The sequence below is a fragment of the Gossypium hirsutum genome, chromosome A12 (assembly GCF_007990345.1).
Source record: "Gossypium hirsutum isolate 1008001.06 chromosome A12, Gossypium_hirsutum_v2.1, whole genome shotgun sequence".
NCBI lineage: Eukaryota > Viridiplantae > Streptophyta > Magnoliopsida > Malvales > Malvaceae > Gossypium > Gossypium hirsutum.
Window position 1 is genome coordinate 1,997,879 of NC_053435.1, and position 20,875 is coordinate 2,018,753.

The 20,875-nt window shown below is 31.8% G+C and overlaps 1 protein-coding gene across 1 annotated transcript; it reads left to right on the forward strand.

Moving 5' to 3' along the window:
- Positions 1 to 12,134: 12,134 nt before the first annotated feature.
- LOC107929459 (potassium transporter 7) lies at positions 12,135 to 19,102 on the forward strand. The gene is made up of 10 exons (XM_016860888.2): positions 12,135 to 12,790; positions 13,939 to 14,167; positions 14,287 to 14,535; positions 14,647 to 14,697; positions 15,534 to 15,794; positions 16,122 to 16,174; positions 16,300 to 16,414; positions 16,529 to 16,783; positions 16,989 to 17,511; positions 18,154 to 19,102. Exons 1-10 carry the CDS (start codon positions 12,491 to 12,493, stop codon positions 18,692 to 18,694), a joined length of 2,577 nt encoding a protein of 858 aa, XP_016716377.1. The 5' UTR covers positions 12,135 to 12,490; the 3' UTR covers positions 18,695 to 19,102.
- Positions 19,103 to 20,875: the final 1,773 nt, after the last annotated feature.

A 20,875-nucleotide genomic window follows, 5' to 3' on the forward strand; every position in this document is an offset into this window, starting at 1 on the left:
CTCACGAATAATGTGTTGCAAAAGGTACTTTCAGAGAAAACAACAACAGGCTTATTGAGAAAATTAGAATCTCTATATATGATAAAATCTCTAGTTAATTGTTTGGTGCTGAAGTAATGACTGTTCATATTCCGTATGAAAGAAGATGACTTTATTAAGGCTCACATCAGTGAGTTTATTTCTCTCTTGAATGATTTAAAGAATATTGAGGTTTAGATTAATGATGAAGATCAAGTTATGCTATTATTATGCTCATTACCCCTTTCATACAAGTTTTTTATGGAGACCCTGATTTATGGAAAAGATAAACTCTCATTCGAGGAAGTGAATGGTTACTTGTTGAGTAAAGACAAACTCGACAATGAGTTCGGTTCAGATAGCAAGTTAAATAGGCAAAGCTTAATTTTGGTAGCATCATGGAATCGAGACAAGAGATTTTGCTACTGTAAGAAGTTAGGTCACATTAAGATAGATTGTTACAAACTACAAAATAAGAGGGTTGTTAAGGGCAACAAGAAATAATTAGCTAATGCTAATTTGGCTGACGACAAGGGTGATGATTTCTTGTTGTGTCGATGAGCGAAAGCTCCAAGCTTACGTCTGAGTGGATCCTAGATTCGGGATGTTCTTTTCGCATGTGTTCTAATAAGGACTAGTTCTCCACATGCAGTTCAGTTGAAGGTAAAGTTGTGCGTATGAGGAATGACTCACCCTGCAAGGTAATTGGTGTTGGTACCGTTCATATTAGGATGCACGATAAAACAATTAGGACACTATCAGATGTTAGATATGTGACTGATTTAAAAAGAAATCCCATCTCCTTGGGAAATTTGGACTTGATAGGTTGTAAAATTAACATCAACTCAAGCGACATTAAGGTATCTTGTGGGGCTCTCATTTTGATGAAAGATAGAAATATTGAAAATCTTTACGTTCTGCAAGGATCAACGATGACCAATGAAACAACATGTCCCTCGACAATTACGGAGTCGAAGTGGACTCGGCGTCAATCTAAGAAATTTGACTCTTTCAAGTTAAGTAGTGGATCTCCAATTAAAAGTCTTTCAGTTTCAAGTTCAAACGTCGGTTTGGATATGGTGAATATCTTACAAAAGTTTAGATAGGCCTGTGACGGGCTCAAAAAATGAGGTATGAGAAAATACAAGTCAAGATAGAGATTTGTGGAGTGTGTCTCATATTTACAAGCTGACGTCACGACGAGGAAGAGAAAATTTCGTAATGAAACAACCACGACGTCCCGATGAGAAGATTGGCCTTTAACCTAAACTAAATTTGAAGAGCTCACTAGTAAATTTGAAAAGAAAAAAACAAATGATAGGAAAGAAAATGACGTAAAAGCATATTCTGGTAAGTTTAATAGAGATGACATTGAGTATTTGGGGTCTTCTAATTTTGGTATTTATGAAGCTGGTTCAGATAGTGAGTTAGCTTGTAAGAAAGGAAAAGTGTCTTATTTGATACATCGGCCACAATGCTTAGATTCTAGCTTGGAATGAGTTTTACCGATAACACTCAATTTAAGAATGCTTTAGCAGCTTACGCTATAGCTAAAAGATTTGATATTAAGTACATTAGGAACGAAAAGTTTAAGACAAGAGCTAAGTGTAAATATATTGGTTGTTTTTTTCTTATATATGTTGCTAAGGATAGTACTAATGGATTTTTCAAGATTAAGACCTTTGTGAATGAGCACCAATATTTTGTAACATTTTGAAATAGCCGAGTCAGCTAGTTGGAAGGCATTTTATTAGCAAGTTGTGGTGCTGCCTTAGTTAAAGCTAGTTCAGATGCAAAGGCTTGCAAAAAAGAAAAGAAAAGAAAAGGAGTTGGAGGTGGACTTGAAAATAAGTGTATATGGTAGATCTAAGGCATGTGCCTTAGAACAAATTAAAGGTAGAGTGAAGTTTGGGTTTAGCCATTTATATAATTACGCTTTTATTCTAAGAAAGATAAATCCAACTGCCAATATAGAGCTAATGGTTGAGCGACCTACTATTAATCACACCCAAAATTTAAGAGAATATATGTTTGTTTTACAACCTTGAAAAATGGGTTTAAGCAATTTTGTAGGCTTGTTATATGTTTAGATAGATGTTTCTTAAAAATGTCTTACAAAGGTAAGATCTTATTAATTGTGGGAAAATATGGGAATGATCAAATATACCCTATTGCATGGGTTGTTGTTGAGTTAGAGAATAAGGAAACATGGGGGTGGTTCCTTGAAAATTTGCAATCAGATTTGCAGTTGGGTGATGGATTCATTGTTAGATTTGGTGCCCTAAGTGTAGTGTTTTTGTTTATGTATACTTGTAATTTTTTCGAATAGATTGGTTAATAAAATAATTCATAGATTACATTAATATACTTTGTATAATGTCTTCATGTGATTTTTGTATGCAAAGCAAAATAGAAGTGAATATTGGCTCCCTAGTTGTCTAATTTTTAAATTAATATAAGCGGTATTACGTGGTTAGATTGTAATACAGAATGACAACTTATATTAGTAGATGAACCTAAACCTATCCTTAGTCTAATTGGAAATGATCAAACCGATTGAAAGACTAATATGCCATCTATCAAGTCCAATTGGGAGATGTCTTGTCTTGGGCATCGAAGCGAATAGCTCCAATAAGATAGAGACATAAATATGACTAACTGAACTGACAGTACATCAAACTGGGCCCAAGTAGAATAGATCCTGCATTCATTTACGGATTTATTCACTTGTGACGTTCAAAGTGTGGCATACCTTAATCCTAAGCGGATGAATAAACTATGTATTTATGACTCATAGACTTTGATATAACTAAAAGTATGAGATCAAATAGATAAGGAATCAAAAGCTGGTGCGTTGGGTATACGACTTCTGCAATATCTAGCATCATTCACAATAGTGGAATTCATAGCTCGAGACATGGGTAAATGATATCATCTCATTGGCATTAAAAGGTTGATGAAAAGTAAACGCGTCAATGGGTCGTTCGTCTTTGTGATGAATGACTTGATTACTATTTTATAGTAATTGAATTTTCATGAAGGAAGATGTAATGGTTATCATGAGATAAAATAGGATCATATTAGGAGAACAGATCTATTCTGAAGAGATTACAGATATCTTATAAGGGTAACACACTTATGATAACGTCATTGGACAAGCACTAGTCAAAATACTTTTATAATGGTGTGTCATTGGGGAGAGCTCAATCACGATACTATAGTGGAATGACTTAGTGACTAAATAAGTTCATAATTAATAGGCAAAAAGTTGGAACTTAATTATAAATCATTTGAGCCCTAATCGCATATGTCCAATCGGTCCCTCGGTTAGCTTGTTGTAAACATAAATGAATTGCATGTTGACTAAAATGAACAGAAATGAATAGAAATGGTAAAAATGGAGAAATAGGAAACATTTAGAAATGAATGTGGTTTTTTCCAAAATGAAAATGACCTAGAAATGAATTTATGGTTTTCGAAATTAAATGAAGTTCGAAAATGGAAATTAATCATTTGGTCATAGTGAATCCGTTGAATGTATAAATATTTAATATATTTTCTCATAGATTCTTTTACGATAAAGTCATCATGATTTTAATAGAATTAGAATTGGATTGAGAAAATTATTTAATTGAGAACAGATAAAAATTTGGATTGGATCAAATTATAAAATACTAGGTTAATTGTTCGGTAAGTACTTGCAATTGGACCTGATATAGTATAGGCCAAAAAGCCCCTCATGATAATGCTAGGGACGACAAACCCTAGTATAATTAACTAGGGTTGCCACCCCCTATACTCCTAGTTAGATTAGGAGTTTGTTTTTCTACTTGGAATAGACTTTTACAATTCAACTTGGGTTTCACCTCTTCTTCCTATAATAAATATCACAAACTTGCTTGATTTTTAAAATTTTTATTTTCCACTGTGCAAGAAAACTATTTTTGAATCGGATTTTTTTCCAACATTCACCATAATGAGTGATATGAAAAAAGGTTAATATATTTTCTTTAATTTTTATTTAGTTGGTTTTCATGCAAATTTAACCATATTTGTGCTAATAAGTTTGATATTTATGTTTTGTAAGGGTTTGGAATAAGAGAATGCATACGTGTTGCCACAAGTGGAGCATCGATTTTGTACAAGTCATTGTTACACTAATTGAAAGAAGGAGCACACTTGTGGTGACTTACAACATGTGTTTTAGACTTGTTGTAAATCAACAACTGAGGTCAAATATGAGAACAATATACAGAAGGTAGGTGAATCAAGCATGAAGCCATAGTAAGTCTTCAAAGTTCTAAAATGGAACACTATTACTTAGCATTCTTCTAAACTAGATGTCACTCTGATATGGTGGATAACAGCTTTGCTGAAGCCTTTAATTTAGTCGTAGTATGGGCTAGATTTACGGCCATTATTTCATTGTTTGAGAAAGTGAGACAATATGTAATAGATAGGATAGTGAATAATATGGCTAGATGTGCTAAATGGAATAATCTTTTTTGTCTTAAGATACGTGAGAAATTAGAGAGAAGCAAGGAACTTAGTGCTTTTTATAATGTAAGATGGAACAGATCCAAAGGATTTGAAGTGGTCTATGGAGATGAGGTTTATGTGGTTGACCTTGTTACATAGAAATGCACTTGTAGGGCTTGGGATCTCATTGATATATCATGCCTTAATTCCATTGTTTCCATATTGTGAAAGTAAAAGGATAATACAAATTATGTCTTTGCTGGATATACTACAAGTATATATATAAATATAAATGTGTATTGCCTTATCTACCAAGTGAAAAATTTTGGACAGCAACAAACATGAGATCATTTGATCCACCTATCCTAAGAAAGATGCCTAAAAGACCCAAGAGATGCAAAGTAAAGGAGGCGGGTGAATGAAGTTGTGGCACTTGATTATTAAGGAAATGAAGGAAAATGTGATGCCAAAAGTGTTTCAAGATTGAACACAATGCAAAGAGTTGTGTGAATGTTTCTTGATTTATTTTTCTTATTTAATTCTAGTCATTCATGTATGTATGTAAATTTATATGGTTGTTATTGTTGTAGGGCACTTTAGCACCTATTAATGGCACTCTGACACCTATAAACAGTGGTCTAACCTTTATCAACGACACTTCAATCCCTATCAGTGGCACTTCAGGTCAGGTAATCATTCATGTATTAATATTACAATTTTTTTAATTCTAAGATATTTAACTTACATTTGTTATACTTTTGTAAGACAATGAAATTTTCTACCACCTTAGATCAAGAGATGTAGTAAACCTTGATACAAGAGCACTTACTATTACAACTCCACCATCACAACCAATAATTAAGGTAAACTTCTTATTATAAATATGTGAATTTTTATATAAAATGAATAACTTTATGATTTTTATAAGGTTAAGGAATTTCTACTATTTATTATGAGGTTTCAAAAACACCTTCAACCTTTATAATTAGTGGTCCATTAATACCACCTTTAACTTCCACACCAAATTTTGGTTGACTTGGAAGAAGGGGAAAACAAATCTTGCAAGGCATTGGTTTATACACATATGTTAGAATAAGCATGCAAATTTTGAATGTAAGTGATTTTCCTTTTAAGTTTTATTTATGGTTTATTGTATAATTTTAATTCTATTGATGTTATTATTAATTTTTTTTTATAAAGCTTGGGTTTCAAAGTAAAACATTAATATCTTTACCTAAGAGAAGAAAGCTAGCAAAATGAAGGAAATTAACATTGATGCAACAATAGGAACATAAGAGAGAAGAAAACACAAATGTTAATGTTAAAAAATAACAATATTTGGAAATCTTACATGTTAGGATTTAATTGCTCGATATAGTTAGTTGTTGCCTACTAAAACTTGGATATTGACTACAAAAATAGACCATTATGAATATTAGAATTATTTAGGAAACTTTGTAAATATTTAGGATATTTTTGGCCATAAACGATGCAAATTTGTAGGCCTTTATTTAGTTGTATCTTTTGATCATTTTGTAGGCATTTAATTAGTTCAAGACTTGTTTATTTTGAAGTATTTCAATTTTTACTGTTTGAAACATTTAATTCTAATGTTTATGACCTCATTTGTTTTTAATTTATTTTGATGTTATATTTCATCATTTGATATGTCAAGATATGTTTATTGTGTTTTTAGTTTGAAATATAATCAATAATATTTAGTTTGAGATATGAAGAGAGAACAATATATATTTATGTATCATAGTGCATATTTTTAATCAATTTAATTCTCAACCAAACAATTTAAACCATAATTTAATAATATTGACAAATATAAAATAATAACCTAAGAATAACATAATCAAATTAACTATTAAGCATGATCAAAATTTGAGACAGAGAAGATGGCTTGAGTTATTGAAAGATTATGACCTTGTTATCGATTACCATCCGGGGATGGCTAATATAGTTGCTGACGTACTTAGTCGGAAATCATCTTTATTTGCACTCCGATCAATGAATGCCCATTTGTTTGTTAGTGAAGATGGATCTGTAATAGCGGAATTGAAAGCCAAGCCTATATTTCTCCAACAAATTCGGGAGTTGCAAGATGAAGATTCGAAGTTGGTATTAAAGAAACAAATAGCTCGAGACAAGCAGGATTCAGAGTATAGCATTGATGAAAATGGTATGTTATACTATCATAAAATAATTTGCGTTCCAAATAATTCAGACTTGAAAAATGATATTCTTTCTAAAGCTCACAGTAACAGGTATTCTATTCACCCTGGAAGTACAAAAATGTATTGTAATTTGAAACAGGTGTATTGGTGGCCTGGTATAAAAAGGGAAATTTGTGAATTTGTAGCGAAGTGTCTAATATGTCAACAGGTGAAAGCAGAACATCAGGTACCAACGGGTTTATTACAACCTATTATGATTCCAGAGTGGAAGTGGGAACATGTTACACTGGATTTTGTATCCGGGTTTATTACAACCTATTATGATTCAATTTGGGTAATTGTCGATAGATTGACAAAATTAGCACATTTTATTCCAGCCAGAACGAATTTTCCACTGGAAAAGTTAGCAGAACTGTATATCTCTGGGATTGTGAGATTACATGGGGTTCCAACATCCATTATTTTGGATTGAGATCCAAGGTTTACATCGAGGTTTTGGAGCAAAATACAGGAAGTTTTAGGCACAAAGTTAAATTTTAGTACCGCTTTTCATCCTTAGACTGATGGGCAATCAGAACGGGTAATTCATATTTTGGAAGACATGTTGACATGTTGTATACTTGAGTTTGGTGGTAGTTGGGAAAAGTATTTACCACTGGCCAAATTTGCTTACAACAACAGCTATCAATCTAGCATAAAAATGGCGCCATTTGAAGCTTTATATGGAAGAAAATGTAAGACTCCATTGCATTGGTTAGAATTGAGTGAATCCAAGTTAGTGGGGGTCGATTTAATTCGGGAAACTGAAGAAAATGTTCGGATTATCCGAGATTGTCTGAAAGCTGCTTCGGATCGTCAGAAATCACATGCTGACTTGAAAAGAAGAGAAGTAGAGTTTAATGTGGGTGATCAAGTGTTCTTAAAGGTGTCGTCATGGAAAAAAGTATTACGATTTGGCAGAAAAGGAAAACTAAGTCCAAGATTTATTGGACCATACGAGATTATTGAAAGAGTCGGTCCTGTAGCATATCGATTAGCTTTACCTCCAGAGCTTGAGAAGATTCATAATGTGTTCCATGTGTCTATGCTGATACGTTATAGATCAGACCCTTCACATGTGATTCCGCATACAGAAATTCAGCTTCAGCTAGATATGACTTATTCAGAAGAACCAATGAAGATTTTGGCTTGGGAAATTAAAGAACCGCAGAATAAAAAGGTACCATTAGTTAAAGTGTTATGGCCTCGACATGGTGTGGAGGAGGCAACCTGGGAAACAGAGGAATCAATGAAATCACAATATCCAAACCTATTTTCAGGTAACAAATTTCAAGGACGAAATTTCTTAAGGGGGAGAATTATAAATCGGAACAGTGATTCGAGATCACTAAATCCAAAAAATGAGTAGAAAATATTAATAATTTAGTGAATATAAGTTAAATGTAAAGTTAGAAAAAATTTTGAAATAGCGAATAGTGTACTAGAAATAAATATAAAAAATTAGAATCGGAAACGAGGTATCGAGACTTTTAAAATTTTAAACCGAGCCATAAATATTTTTATAAATATTTATGTAGTGTTAATAAGTTAGTACTAAAGTTTCGTCAAGAAATTTTAAAGTTCCGATAGTTAATTGAATAAAAAGGACTAAATTGTAACAAATGTAAAATTATGAGAAATTATTAAATAGCTTAAATGATAAAAGAAAGAGGGTTTAAAAGGAAAATATACCCAAGGGCTATTTGGGCTGGACGGCAAGGGGCATGAAATCAGCAGGAAAATTGATGACTTAAGGGAAAAATTGGAATATTGCAAAATTTACTTAATAAAGCTAGGACTAAAGTGGAATTATCTAGATTTCTCTTTATTTTTCTGCATTCTCATCAGCAAAAACACCATAGAACAGTTTTCTTAAGCTGGTTTTTCATATTTTTACTGCAAGTAAGTTCAATTCTTGATCATTTCTTGAATTTTTTGTATTTTTGTGACTTTTACAACTAGGTCCACTTGTTGAATTCATTAGTTTTTGATTCTATGAAATAAATTAAAAGTTTCTATGAATATGTGTTGGAAGTATATGATGATTTAGCATGGAATTAGAGCTTTAAGTTGTTTATATGCTGATTTTATTGAAAGAATTGAATAGAAAGTGAATGTTTGAGACCTAATTGTAAAAGAGTTTGAAGTGAGGGTTTTATATGGAAATTATGAATTTCAATAGTTGTGAAATAACTTTTAATTTCTAGGTAAAGTATTAATTGAAAAAAAAATTAGCTTAATTGAGGGGTTAATTGAGTAAGGACTGAATTGTATGAACTATGAAATTTGGGGTAAAAATCGAAATCAACATTTGCACTAAAATAGTTTTGGACAGTAGCAGTAGTCTGACTTTTAAAAATCACCAAAAATTGTAGAAATTGAATTAGAGGATGAAAAGATATATGAAATTAAAGATGATTGAGTCTAGTTTCTTATAAAAGAAACAGTGAAAGCAATGGAATTGTAAATCATGAGATATAATAAATTATGTGAGACAAGGTTAGAATGATTTCGGGTTCCCCTGTTCTGAATTTGGAAAATCATAAAAAATTGGAGAAAAATAATTAGGAGCTTAAGTTTATATGTTTAAAATCCTAACGAGTCTATTTTCAAGAGAAATAAATGAGAACATCATCTGAATTCCGTACGAGGAGATAATTAATTTTTAGTGAAGAAGGGTTGGAACTGTCAGACAGCAGAACATGGGTGACTTTAAAGAATAAATGTACTTATTGGCTAAGCCAAAAATTCTAAAAATTTTATGATAAGAATATATGTGAGTCTAGTTTCAGGGAAAATTAGCGGATCCTAATTTTGAGTTCTGTAGCTCATGATAAAAATAATTTAGTGACTATGACACGAATAGACAATATTGAATATACATAGGTGAATAGTGAAATTGCAGATAATGTCACTTATAAGCGGGTTATAAACATTAAAGATGTGAAATAGAATGAATGTGAAGTCAATACTGAAAAGTGAAAAATTTTATATTATAGATCAAGAAATCGAGGATAAACGAGGAAAAGAGAAAATTTCGGAATAGTTCCAGAAATCTCTATAACTACTGCAAATTGTTCCGGGTAAGTTCGTAGGTTAAATTATTAAATTTCAATATTATTTTATGAATGATGATTAATATTTATGAATGTTAATTGTTGAAAATAAGTAAATTATGTACAAAAGTTACGAAATTGAACTGAGTATTTAAGAGGAACGGAATGCAGGAAATGAGTACGATCGTTTAGTGAAAAAGATGAATTGACGGTAAATTACCCAAGTAAATCGAGATTCAACATTTGTTGTGAATTCTCGTGTTTGTTTTCTGTTTAGCTCTTACGAGCTTCCGTTAACTCATATGAGTTTCAGTTAACCTTTTTGGGGTTTCAATTTAGCACTTATGTGCTTTAGTTAGCCTTCGGGCTTCCGTTTAGCACTTATGTGCTTCAGCTAGACTTCGGGCTTCAGATCACGATATACCCAAATCCGTAAGTCGTTCCTTAAATGGACAAGTTGGTAAGTCGTAAATGTAACGTGTGGAAAAAGAAATGTAAGTAATGTTATCGTTATTATTATTGAGCTCAATTAAGTAAAAAAAAATTAAAATGATATTATGACTTACAGGATGGAAGTAACTTACTTGAAATGTCCATATGATTTGAATTTTGGAAAACTAATATTTGGTAAGATTTATGGTTAAAGTCGACGAATATACTAAGCTATAGTCAGCTTACTTGTAATGTTTATTGCTATTTGTAGATTAACGGGAGGGTCAGAGGATCGGATCATCACGCTCAAGTCACACTATCTCAATTTTCCGGTAGATTTTGTTATAAGTACTTTAAATGGTTTATATGGCATGTATAGGAGCTTATATGACTATGTTTTGTATTAACTCATGAATATATTAGTTAAGTTAATATAAGTAGATATATCATATGAATGAAAATTAACTAAGATGTTTAAATACTACTTGAAAGTATGAATGGATATAATGTTAGATAAAATAAGGATTAGTGATATTGTTATGAAACGTGATTTGGATGAAGATTGTATTTGTTGAGTTGTTGTTGTGTTGAATGGTTGTAAATTTGAAATTGCAGGGAAGGTTAGATGTTTTTAAATAGGTTATATTGAATTTTTTTAAAAAAATAAATAATAATTATATTACGAAAAAAAATTCTGGAGTACTTGAATAAGTCTCTATTCATTTATAATACGTGATTTAGGCCTCGAGGGTTCATAAAAGAGACTTAATGAATTAATTTGAATATATTTGTTGTTTATTCATAAATTGTTTGTAAATTAACCAATATGTTCGGTAACGCCTCGTAACCCTATTCTGGCGACGGTTTAGAATTAGAGGGTGTTATAAAAAATCATAAATAAAAATTAAAAAAAGAGTTTATAAAAAAAAGAGATTTTCAAATAAAAAAAATCATTAGACTCACTCAAGATAAAATACAAATCTTACTTAATATTGGTTTCTTTATTTTCGGTGATTAAATTTTGTAAAGAATCCCCCAAAATAGATTTAAAGCAAATTAATTTTTAATTAAGAAATTACAATTAAAATTTTTATGTATTTTCTATGCCTGAATTTTTGATGATGTCATATACCATGTGTCAGCCATACATTAGTTATGTGTGGTACCTCATAAAAAATGTTAACACCGTTAACAATAATTTGAGTAACAATTGATAAGTCTAAGTACTAAATTGCACTAAAAGAATTTTAGATACTGAATTAGGAAAAAATGCCATGTTTAGATACCAAATCTTATATTAAGTCCTCTATTTATTGTAATATTTTAATATAATATTTCCTGACTTTATACTAAAACATATATTTTATATACTACTAATATTTATTATCAATTTTTATATTTAAATTAAATTTAAATTATTTTTTATTTTTTTAAAATAATTATATTGACAAACATTATTATCCTATGCATAGCATGAGTATATAAATTAGTAAAATATATTATTAATTATTATATGATAATTAATATAATTAACAATATCATTTTATTTTCAATTATCAATTTAAAATTTAAAACATTATTAATTGTATTTTTATGCATTTATAAGCTCTAAAAATAAAAATGAAATTATCATTATTAAATATAAAATTTAAATAGATAAAATCATAACAAGTTATATATCCATATTAAATTATAATTATTATTTTAAATTAATAACTATATTTAGTTCTATAAAGCTTACTTTGTAAATTTAAGTTATATATAAAAAATTCTATTTTAATTTTCTTACATAAATTTTCATGAGTATACTTCTTGCATAAATTTGATTAATTTTCTTTTATTTCTATTTTTTTTAACGTGACAACATCAAATTCGTTCAAAGAGCTGTCCGCAAAAAGCCGCGCGTACGTCAAAAGCCAGATCCTCACAGTCATAGGCTAACACCGTGGGACGAATAGTTCCTCAAGCGCGTGTAATTCAACTCCCTCCTTTATCCTACTCCTTTATTTCTGGTTTATAGTTAAAATGAACTGGAAGTAGTTAAAAAATCACGCACGCTTGAAAGTTGCAACACAGCGTTTTCCATTTCCGTTCACCGCGTGATCTTCAAGCATCATCCCCATTTTTTTTTCCAATTAGAGGAAAAACGCAAATTCATATCAAAACGAAGATCAAAATGCGAAACCCTAAAATCTCCCGACCCTCTCTCCGCTAAACCTTCCTCTCCTTTTCCTATTAGTTGTTTTATTGCCTCAACCTCTTGTTTTTTTTAACTTTTTGCTTATGGCGGAGGTCGGCGCCGGCAGCGGCGGAAGTTCATCTTCGAGGAGAGAAGAGATCAATGGCGCTGGATTATCTTCGATGGACTCTTTAGAATCTCGTTGGGTGTTCCAAGATGAGGACGATTCTGAGATCGATGACGAGGAAGATGACGACGACTATGACGATGCGCCGCATCTTGCTGGAGTAGATTCCGATGACGAGGATACTCAGGATCAGCGCTTGATTCGCACTGGACCACGCATCGATTCCTTCGATGTTGAAGCTCTTGAAGTCCCCGGTGCACCAAGAAGTGATTATGAGGTACATTGTCGTTTAGTTTTCAGATTTACTTGCTTGACACGCGTTTATTATGCTAATCTAATAAAACTATTGGCTTACTGTAATTTGAGAATTTGGAATTCAATTGGTGTTTACTTTGGTATCTTTGAGGACTACTTTTTTTTTAATTTGTTTGGTTGTACGGGAAGTTAATAATTTCTTATTTGGTAAGTCGAGCTTCAATAGTATGTTGGCAGAAAGAATTATGGTTTTAGTCTAGGTTAATGAATGAATGAAATGAAAACCTTGACATTATGAGTATTTAGTGATCTCAGTTGTTAAATATATAATTTAAGATAATAAAATTACAGCCTATTTTGGACAGAAATCCTGACTGAGGTAAGTTATGGCTGTATTTCTATATATTGCATTAATCAGGCTGAGTTATTTACTCTGAATTTGAGCCTAACCTTAGTATGCTTTTCAAGATAATTAATAAATAGAGTTTGCGAGGCAACTGTGACTTTGTTTTGGAAACAGTACATACTTCCTTCAGTCCTTCCAACATCTGCCATTCTGTTGTCTGGACTGCTTAGCATTGTTTATTATTGCTTTCGTTTTATTTTTTAGAAAAGCTACACATGATAAACTCAAGGTATAATTTTGTTACTTTTGACATTCCTGTTGAATTCTACCTTCTTGCACTGTTACATTGAGTGCGAGATTGTTCTATCACTCTACCTGGTAACAAGTCTAGATTCCATCCCATCACTATCCATGTGGACAGTACTTATGATTACACTTGAATGTTTAAACTTTTATGACAAGTCTAGATTCTATCACAAGATTATGAGCGATGCTGGTAAATTCTCTTGAATTACAATCCCAAAGGATGGGATACTCTGAAATTAATGGTGCCTTAACTAGCAGGGAGGTTGTTTTGTAGCATTACGATGACTATATGACTTTTAATGGTTTCTGATGACCTTTATTTTTCTGAAAGATCGTACTTTTCTTGCTGCAAATAAAAAAGCTTGTTTCTCGTGATGTTTGTTGGATCAAGTGAAAAACTTTCTTATAGCTATCTATGATAACCATGGTACTGGAAATAAGATAAATTTTTATTAAATTTATTCCATGTACATTTGTTTTTATTCTCATGTTTATATGTTCATTAATTTTGATCTCAGGACTTTGGTATGGGGAGGAAAATAGTACTTGCCTTTCAGACACTTGGAGTTGTATTTGGTGATGTTGGAACAAGTCCATTATATACCTTCAGTGTGATGTTTAGCAAGGCACCTATCAATGGGAATGAAGATGTTATTGGAGCATTATCACTTGTTCTATACACCTTAATCTTGATCCCCCTAATCAAATATGTCCTTGTGGTTCTTTGGGCAAATGATGATGGTGAAGGTATGCTGGATTTTCCCAATCAAGACAGTATTTATGAGCTTTTATGCAGGCCTTAAACATGTGTAGAATATATATTCCATCTTAATTGCTTCATAACTTTTCCAATTGGTTTCTTGAAGGTGGTACTTTTGCATTGTACTCATTGATTTGTCGACATGCTAAGGTCAGCCTTCTCCCAAATCAGCTACCATCAGATGCTCGCATATCAAGCTTCAGGCTAAAGGTGCCATCTGCTGAACTTGAGAGATCACTTAAAATAAAGGAGAGACTAGAGACTTCATTGACTCTGAAAAAACTTCTTCTGGTGTTAGTGCTTGCTGGCACTTCTATGGTGATAGCTGATGGGGTTGTCACACCGGCAATGTCAGGTTTCCATATGCTATTCTCTTACGATTGAGTAGAGCATTGCTATACTGCTTTTGCATATTGACATTTATGTGATAACTTATGTTTATATTTTTTTATTTTTTCTGATGTAGTGATGTCAGCTGTTGGTGGTTTAAAGGTTGGAGTTGATGCAATTGAGCAAGGTAGGTGGAATTCCCTGCTGTTACCAACATTAAGAGATCATTATTACTTTGCTTGCACTATTTAATAAAAAATCAAATAGGACTGTCTGGTCAGACCGGTTGAATTTGTAGCCCATCTAATCCAGTAATATGCTGTAAACCTGGTTTCCTCAAACCACTTAAAATCCAATTGAGCAGACAAAACCTGGATTAATTCAGTTTTAATCTGGTTTTATATTTATTTTATTGTTTTATTACTCATATTATTTTAAGCAGTGAGTTTCAAAACTTTTAACTATTAAATAAAGTTAATATTTATTTAGTACTAAAATAACATATTAATAATATAATCTCTTTTACATTTGATCAGAGCCCCCATCATTCAAATCCAATCCAATTTTCTATCCATTGATTTTATGCTGTTTGTTAGCTAATTCTCTCAGATAGGTTGCTTTTGTTTCTTAGTTTACCATGTTGGTGAGGAATATTTTGCAAAACTTAATTCATATGTTTAAAATTTACTTGTTCTTTGCATATAATATCAGACCATGTTGCAGTTGACTAGCTTGTAGGTCTCTTAGGTTATTGAGTGATCCTTGGTCTAGAATTGTTTTTGTGCTATTTGTGACAATGATTTAACTTTTGGTAGACTGTTGTTTATAAGTTGGGTTAAATCCTCCATTATGCATGGATCTATAAACATGTTATGATGGAGCCCCATGTCTATCCCTTTTTCTTTTGCCTGCCTGCCTGCCTTTAAATTTTAAGAGTTTATTTTTCCTTTATGATTTTTGCAATATTATTACAAGTGAATTGCTAGCTTTTTGAGTTAACTTTTCTCTTTTCTTTATATGCAGATGAAGTGGTGATGATATCAGTTGCCTTTCTTGTGATTTTGTTCAGTGTACAGAAGTTTGGAACAAGTAAAGTGGGACTTGCTGTAGGCCCTGCTTTGTTCATATGGTTTTGTTCTCTAGCAGGCATTGGAATTTACAATCTTCTTAAGTATGACACCAGTGTCTTGAAGGCATTTAATCCTGTTCACATCTATTTATACTTCAAGAGGAACTCAGTTAAAGCTTGGTATGCTCTTGGCGGTTGTCTCTTATGTGCAACAGGTAACACATTAATAAAAGATAGCTATCATTTTATTCAAATTTCATTCATATCTTAAATATAATTTCCAAGAGTTTTGTAGTGCAACATATTTCTCCTGCACAATAATAGCTTTGAATAAGTTTTCCTTCAGGTTATCATCTCACATTGCCTGTACATTTTTGTTGCATCTCCTAATGCTTAATTTGCTGCAGTGGAATGTAACTCTATAGGTGTTAGCCCAGTTAGGTTAAAAGTTATGCATTTGATTCAACTTTGATGAATTTGAAGTAGAGCATTAATGGTCATTGTATCTTATCTTTCTATCCTGTTGATGGTTTGTGTTTCAGGGTCCGAGGCAATGTTTGCAGATCTTTGCTATTTTTCGGTGCAATCAATCCAGGTAATGGAGCTAGAAAACTTGGTTACCGAATCTTCTGGTTTTCATACATCCTTTAATACATTATAATGACTGATGAAATTGCTAGTTTACTTCTTTTGATTTGTGTGATAGTTGGTTGTCTGCAGCTTACATTTGTTTTTCTCGTATTGCCTTGCCTAATGTTGGGTTATCTGGGTCAAGCTGCCTACCTTATTAATAATCCTAGTGGTGAAGAGCAGCCTTTCTTTTATTCAATTCCAGGTAAGTTTATCATCAATGGGTAGTGGATCTCCAAATAGTTGAATTCCTGTTTTCTGATTCGGAACACTGTCTTGCTTGCCTTCCTCTAAATGAGAACTTTTTGGCTCCATATAGGTGGTATGTTTTGGCCAATCTTCCTCATAGCAAATATTGCCGCTTTGATTGCCAGCCGAACTATGACAACAGCCACATTTTCATGCATAAAGCAATCAACTGCTCTGGGTTGTTTCCCTCGCCTGAAAATCGTTCATACATCTAGAAAGTTCATGGGTCAGATCTATATCCCAGTCATAAACTGGTTTTTGCTGGTAGTTTGCTTAATCGTTGTGTGCTCTATCTCCAGCATTAACGAGATTGGAAATGCATATGGTAATATTTTCTCGTAGTCTCTCTCTCTCTATATGTATATATATTGCTTTCACTGACAGTATAATTTCTGTTATCCTTGAATGAATCTGTGATGTCATGTAATTCAAAAACCTAGATTTTTTTGGTTTTACTGGGAAGATAGCTGAAACAAACTGCCAATCTTATCCGAGTTTTCTCATCTTTCTGGTTTTGGTTTTTTTCTTAGGTATAGCAGAGCTGGGAGTCATGATGATGACAACAATTTTAGTCACCATTGTCATGCTTCTCATATGGCAGATAAACATTGTAATTGTCCTGAGCTTTGTGATCTTTTTCCTGGGTTTGGAACTGACTTTTTTCTCCTCAGTTTTATGGAGTGTGACAGATGGAAGTTGGATAATCTTGGTTTTTGCTGTGATAATGTTTCTCATTATGTATATCTGGAATTATGGTAGTAAGCTTAAGTATGAAACTGAAGTGAAGCAAAAGCTCTCAATGGATTTGATGCGAGAATTGGGCTGCAATCTTGGGACAATTAGAGCTCCTGGCATTGGTTTGGTTTACAATGAGCTGGCAAAAGGAGTACCAGCTATATTTGGCCATTTTCTAGCTACACTCCCTGCAATCCACTCCATGATCATCTTTGTCTGCATAAAATATGTCCCTGTTCCTATGGTGCCTCAGAGTGAAAGATTCCTGTTCAGGCGAGTCTGCCCTAAGAGTTACCATATCTTTCGTTGCATTGCCAGGTAAGATGCTCTGGCTGGAAACTCCAAACCTGTTATCTTGCCTAACCCAGTTCCTTTTTGTGTTAGTTGGGATTTATCATCATTTCAGGTTCACTCTTTGAAGTGCAATATTTATCATAGAAACTGACTAGCATGGTAAAAAAGAGATAAATCTCAAAATTATACGAGAACTCTAGTCCAATGTGCAATATGATACATGAACTTTGAATTTGTGCAATTGTATACGTAGTGATTTTATTCAATTTTTTACAAATCACTAACTATGTTATTGATGTAACGTCACCTTATGTTTACATATTACATAAACAATTGCATTATCCCACATGAAAATAAATGGATATATTTTTTTTTCTAAATTCATACAATTGAATCAAAATCAAAGTTTTATTTGTATGATTGAACCAAAATCAAAATTTTACATGTACAATTGCATCAAATCAAAGTTTATGTATCACATTTCGTATTAGATTAAAGTTAAGGTGTAAATTTGTGACTTATCCCTCGTTAAAATGCCACCTTGACTGGAAGTTGTCAATATTAAACTGGCAATAAAATCGGAAAAGTAGATTATATATTACTATGCATGCAATTCCTTCCTTTTTTTCATTTTTTCTTCAGCCTTATCCCTTTCTCCATTCTCAGGTATGGTTATAAGGATGTCCGTAAAGAAAATCACCAGACATTTGAGCAGCTGCTGATTGAGAGTATTGAGAAGTTCATTCGTCGAGAAGCTCAGGAAAGGCAATTGGAAAGCGATGGCGATGAAGACACTGATAATGAAGAGGATACCTCTCTCTCAAGGGTTCTCATAGCTCCCAATGGAAGTGTTTACTCACTTGCTGTTCCACTGTTGGCTGAGTTCGGGAGCTGTAGTAATAATCCCATTTCTGAAGCAAGCACCTCAGAGGAGGTGATGGCAGATTTGCCTGTAGATCCATCAATTTCTGATGCGGAGCATGGTTTAGAGAGGGAGCTATCGTTCATACGCAAAGCTAAGGAATCTGGAGTTGTTTATCTTCTTGGTCATGGAGATATTAGGGCAAGAAAGGATTCCTGGTTTATTAAGAAACTAGTTATCAATTACTTCTATGCCTTCTTGAGAAAAAATTGCAGGAGGGGCATTGCAAATTTGAGTGTGCCCCATTCGCATCTCATGCAGGTTGGCATGACTTACATGGTTTGATGGTACATTTTTGCAAACCAAAATAAGGTGCATAATTTTTCTCACTTTGAAAAGAACGGTTCCACAAAGGAAGATGAACATTCAGAAAGGGCCTATCTTTTCAGCATATCTCTGATCGAAGCTGCATCGCGGAGCTCAAGTCAACTGCTAACAGTAAGTCTTAAACCTTTCTCTTGATAACCCTGGCCCCTTGAATCTGCAAATTTGTTATGGAATACTGTTTGTTTTCATTTTGTTTTGCTGATTAGGAAGTTTTGTAATGATTCTGGAGTTGCCTTTCCTTTTCCTGTATTGGTTTTTTCACTGTTAGAAGCTGGTTCATATCAAATTAAATCTTGTTGTAATTATTGGGGCAGATATTTTGATTTTAACTTTTTTCAGTTAAGTGAATAGATATTTTTGGTCAAATCTTGATATATAAAAAAATTTTGAGTAAAAAAAAAATACTTGTTATTTTAACTCTACATGCCAATGGTATTGTAGTTTTTTTCTAGAAATTATTATGGTAATGGTATTTATTAAGGTTCTGGTTATCAGTTAAGAATTATTTTATTATATATTAAATATATTATTTTGTACTGAATTAGAAAGGCATTAATTATTATTTTTTGAACGTAAAGAATGCATTAATTATGATCTTTATATATAGACATCATATTAACTAGTGTGGATTAGTTCACCTTTTTCCTTACTAGAGTTTTATATTTTGAAAAAAAAAAAGTTTTAGAAAAAATGGTTATATATTTTTAAAGCAAGTAATTATTTAGAATAATATTCATGTATTTTTGGAGTGAATTGACATTTTGTTGTGCAAAAATATATTATAATAATTGTAGGAAGAAATAATTACTCGTATTTCTATATTTTAAATCAGTTAAGTTGTGCCTCTTAATTCATAATATTAATTTACTTGGATACATCTAATGTATTTTTTAAAAGAACAAGTACATTTTAAAAAGGAAAAGGAAAGATACAATTTAAAAATGTAAAAAGTTATCTTGAATAATTGGTTATGTTTTATTTCTTCCTTATTTAATAAACATTAAAAGATTTGAATACTTATTATTATTGTGATTTTAGTTTAGGTTCAAAAGTAAGAGTTGGCGTGCTATCAAATTAAGTAGAGAGTACTGTGTTATGTTTTTTTAAGGCTTGAGGATTGACAAGGTATTAACATCCTTTGATTTAGATGGTGGACAATGACAGAATCCTCTCCGATAGGGCATGAACCCATCATAATGGGTTATGGTTTCTGTCCTATCATGGGCACAAACAATGTTTACAGAGTTCCTTCCACCTCAGCACACGTTTTTTTTCTTTCCATTTTATGAAAAATTGTTAATTTCTAATTTTGGTACTTTTAATATGCTTAATTTTAAAATTTAATCTTTATACATTAATTTCTAACTTAATTTTGTTTCTATATTTTTATAATTTTATTAATTAATTTAAATTGTTAGCTTTTCAATTTAAATATTATGTGGTTATATGTATTTGAAAGCAAATTTTTAATTCCATAAAGTTGAGAGATTAAATTCTTAAAAATAAAAGTTGGAGTACTTAATTTCAAATGTATGAAGTGTAGAGATTTAAAGTCATGGTTGTTTGAACCGATCGAACCATCCGTGGTGCTAGTCAGAAGAAAGACATCAGATTGGTTGACTTTTAAACTAGTACAGGCTTGTAGAACTAGGCTAAAAAATCAATTGATCCGATTTTTTATTTTTAAAAATATTTTTATTTTTATATTTCTAATGATTCATTTAATCTAATAATACGAATTAGTAGTCTGACCAGTTCAATCACTGTTTTGATTCTAAAAATTTTACTTAGAGTATATTTAATCTTTAAATTTTTATTATATAATTTCATACAAATAAATAATTAATGAAGGGTAAATAAACTAAATTAGTAATAAAACTAAACTAAGGTAGGAGCAAACAAGGACGAAGAAAGTCAATAATAAAGGACTAAAAGTGGTAGAGTTGCTAACAACAGTGGCAACAAAGGAAAATAAATACTTTTTCAAATTCAGGTAGGTAGGTTGCCGGCTTTTTTTAAAAATAAAACTAACCCAAAAAAATAATTAATTATTTAAATAACTTATTTTTTGATAAAATATAAAAATAACTTAAAATTTACAGAAAATTTTGATAAAACTATGTAGAATAATACTACTTG

Coding starts and splice junctions, on each gene's coding strand:
- LOC107929459 (XM_016860888.2), top strand. CDS start 12,491: ATGGCGGAGGTCGGCGCCGGCAGCGGCGGAAGTTCATCTTCGAGGAGA. Junction 14,168..14,286: donor GGCAAATGATGATGGTGAAG/GTATGCTGGATT, acceptor GGTTTCTTGAAG/GTGGTACTTTTGCATTGTAC. Junction 14,536..14,646: donor TGTCACACCGGCAATGTCAG/GTTTCCATATGC, acceptor TTTCTGATGTAG/TGATGTCAGCTGTTGGTGGT.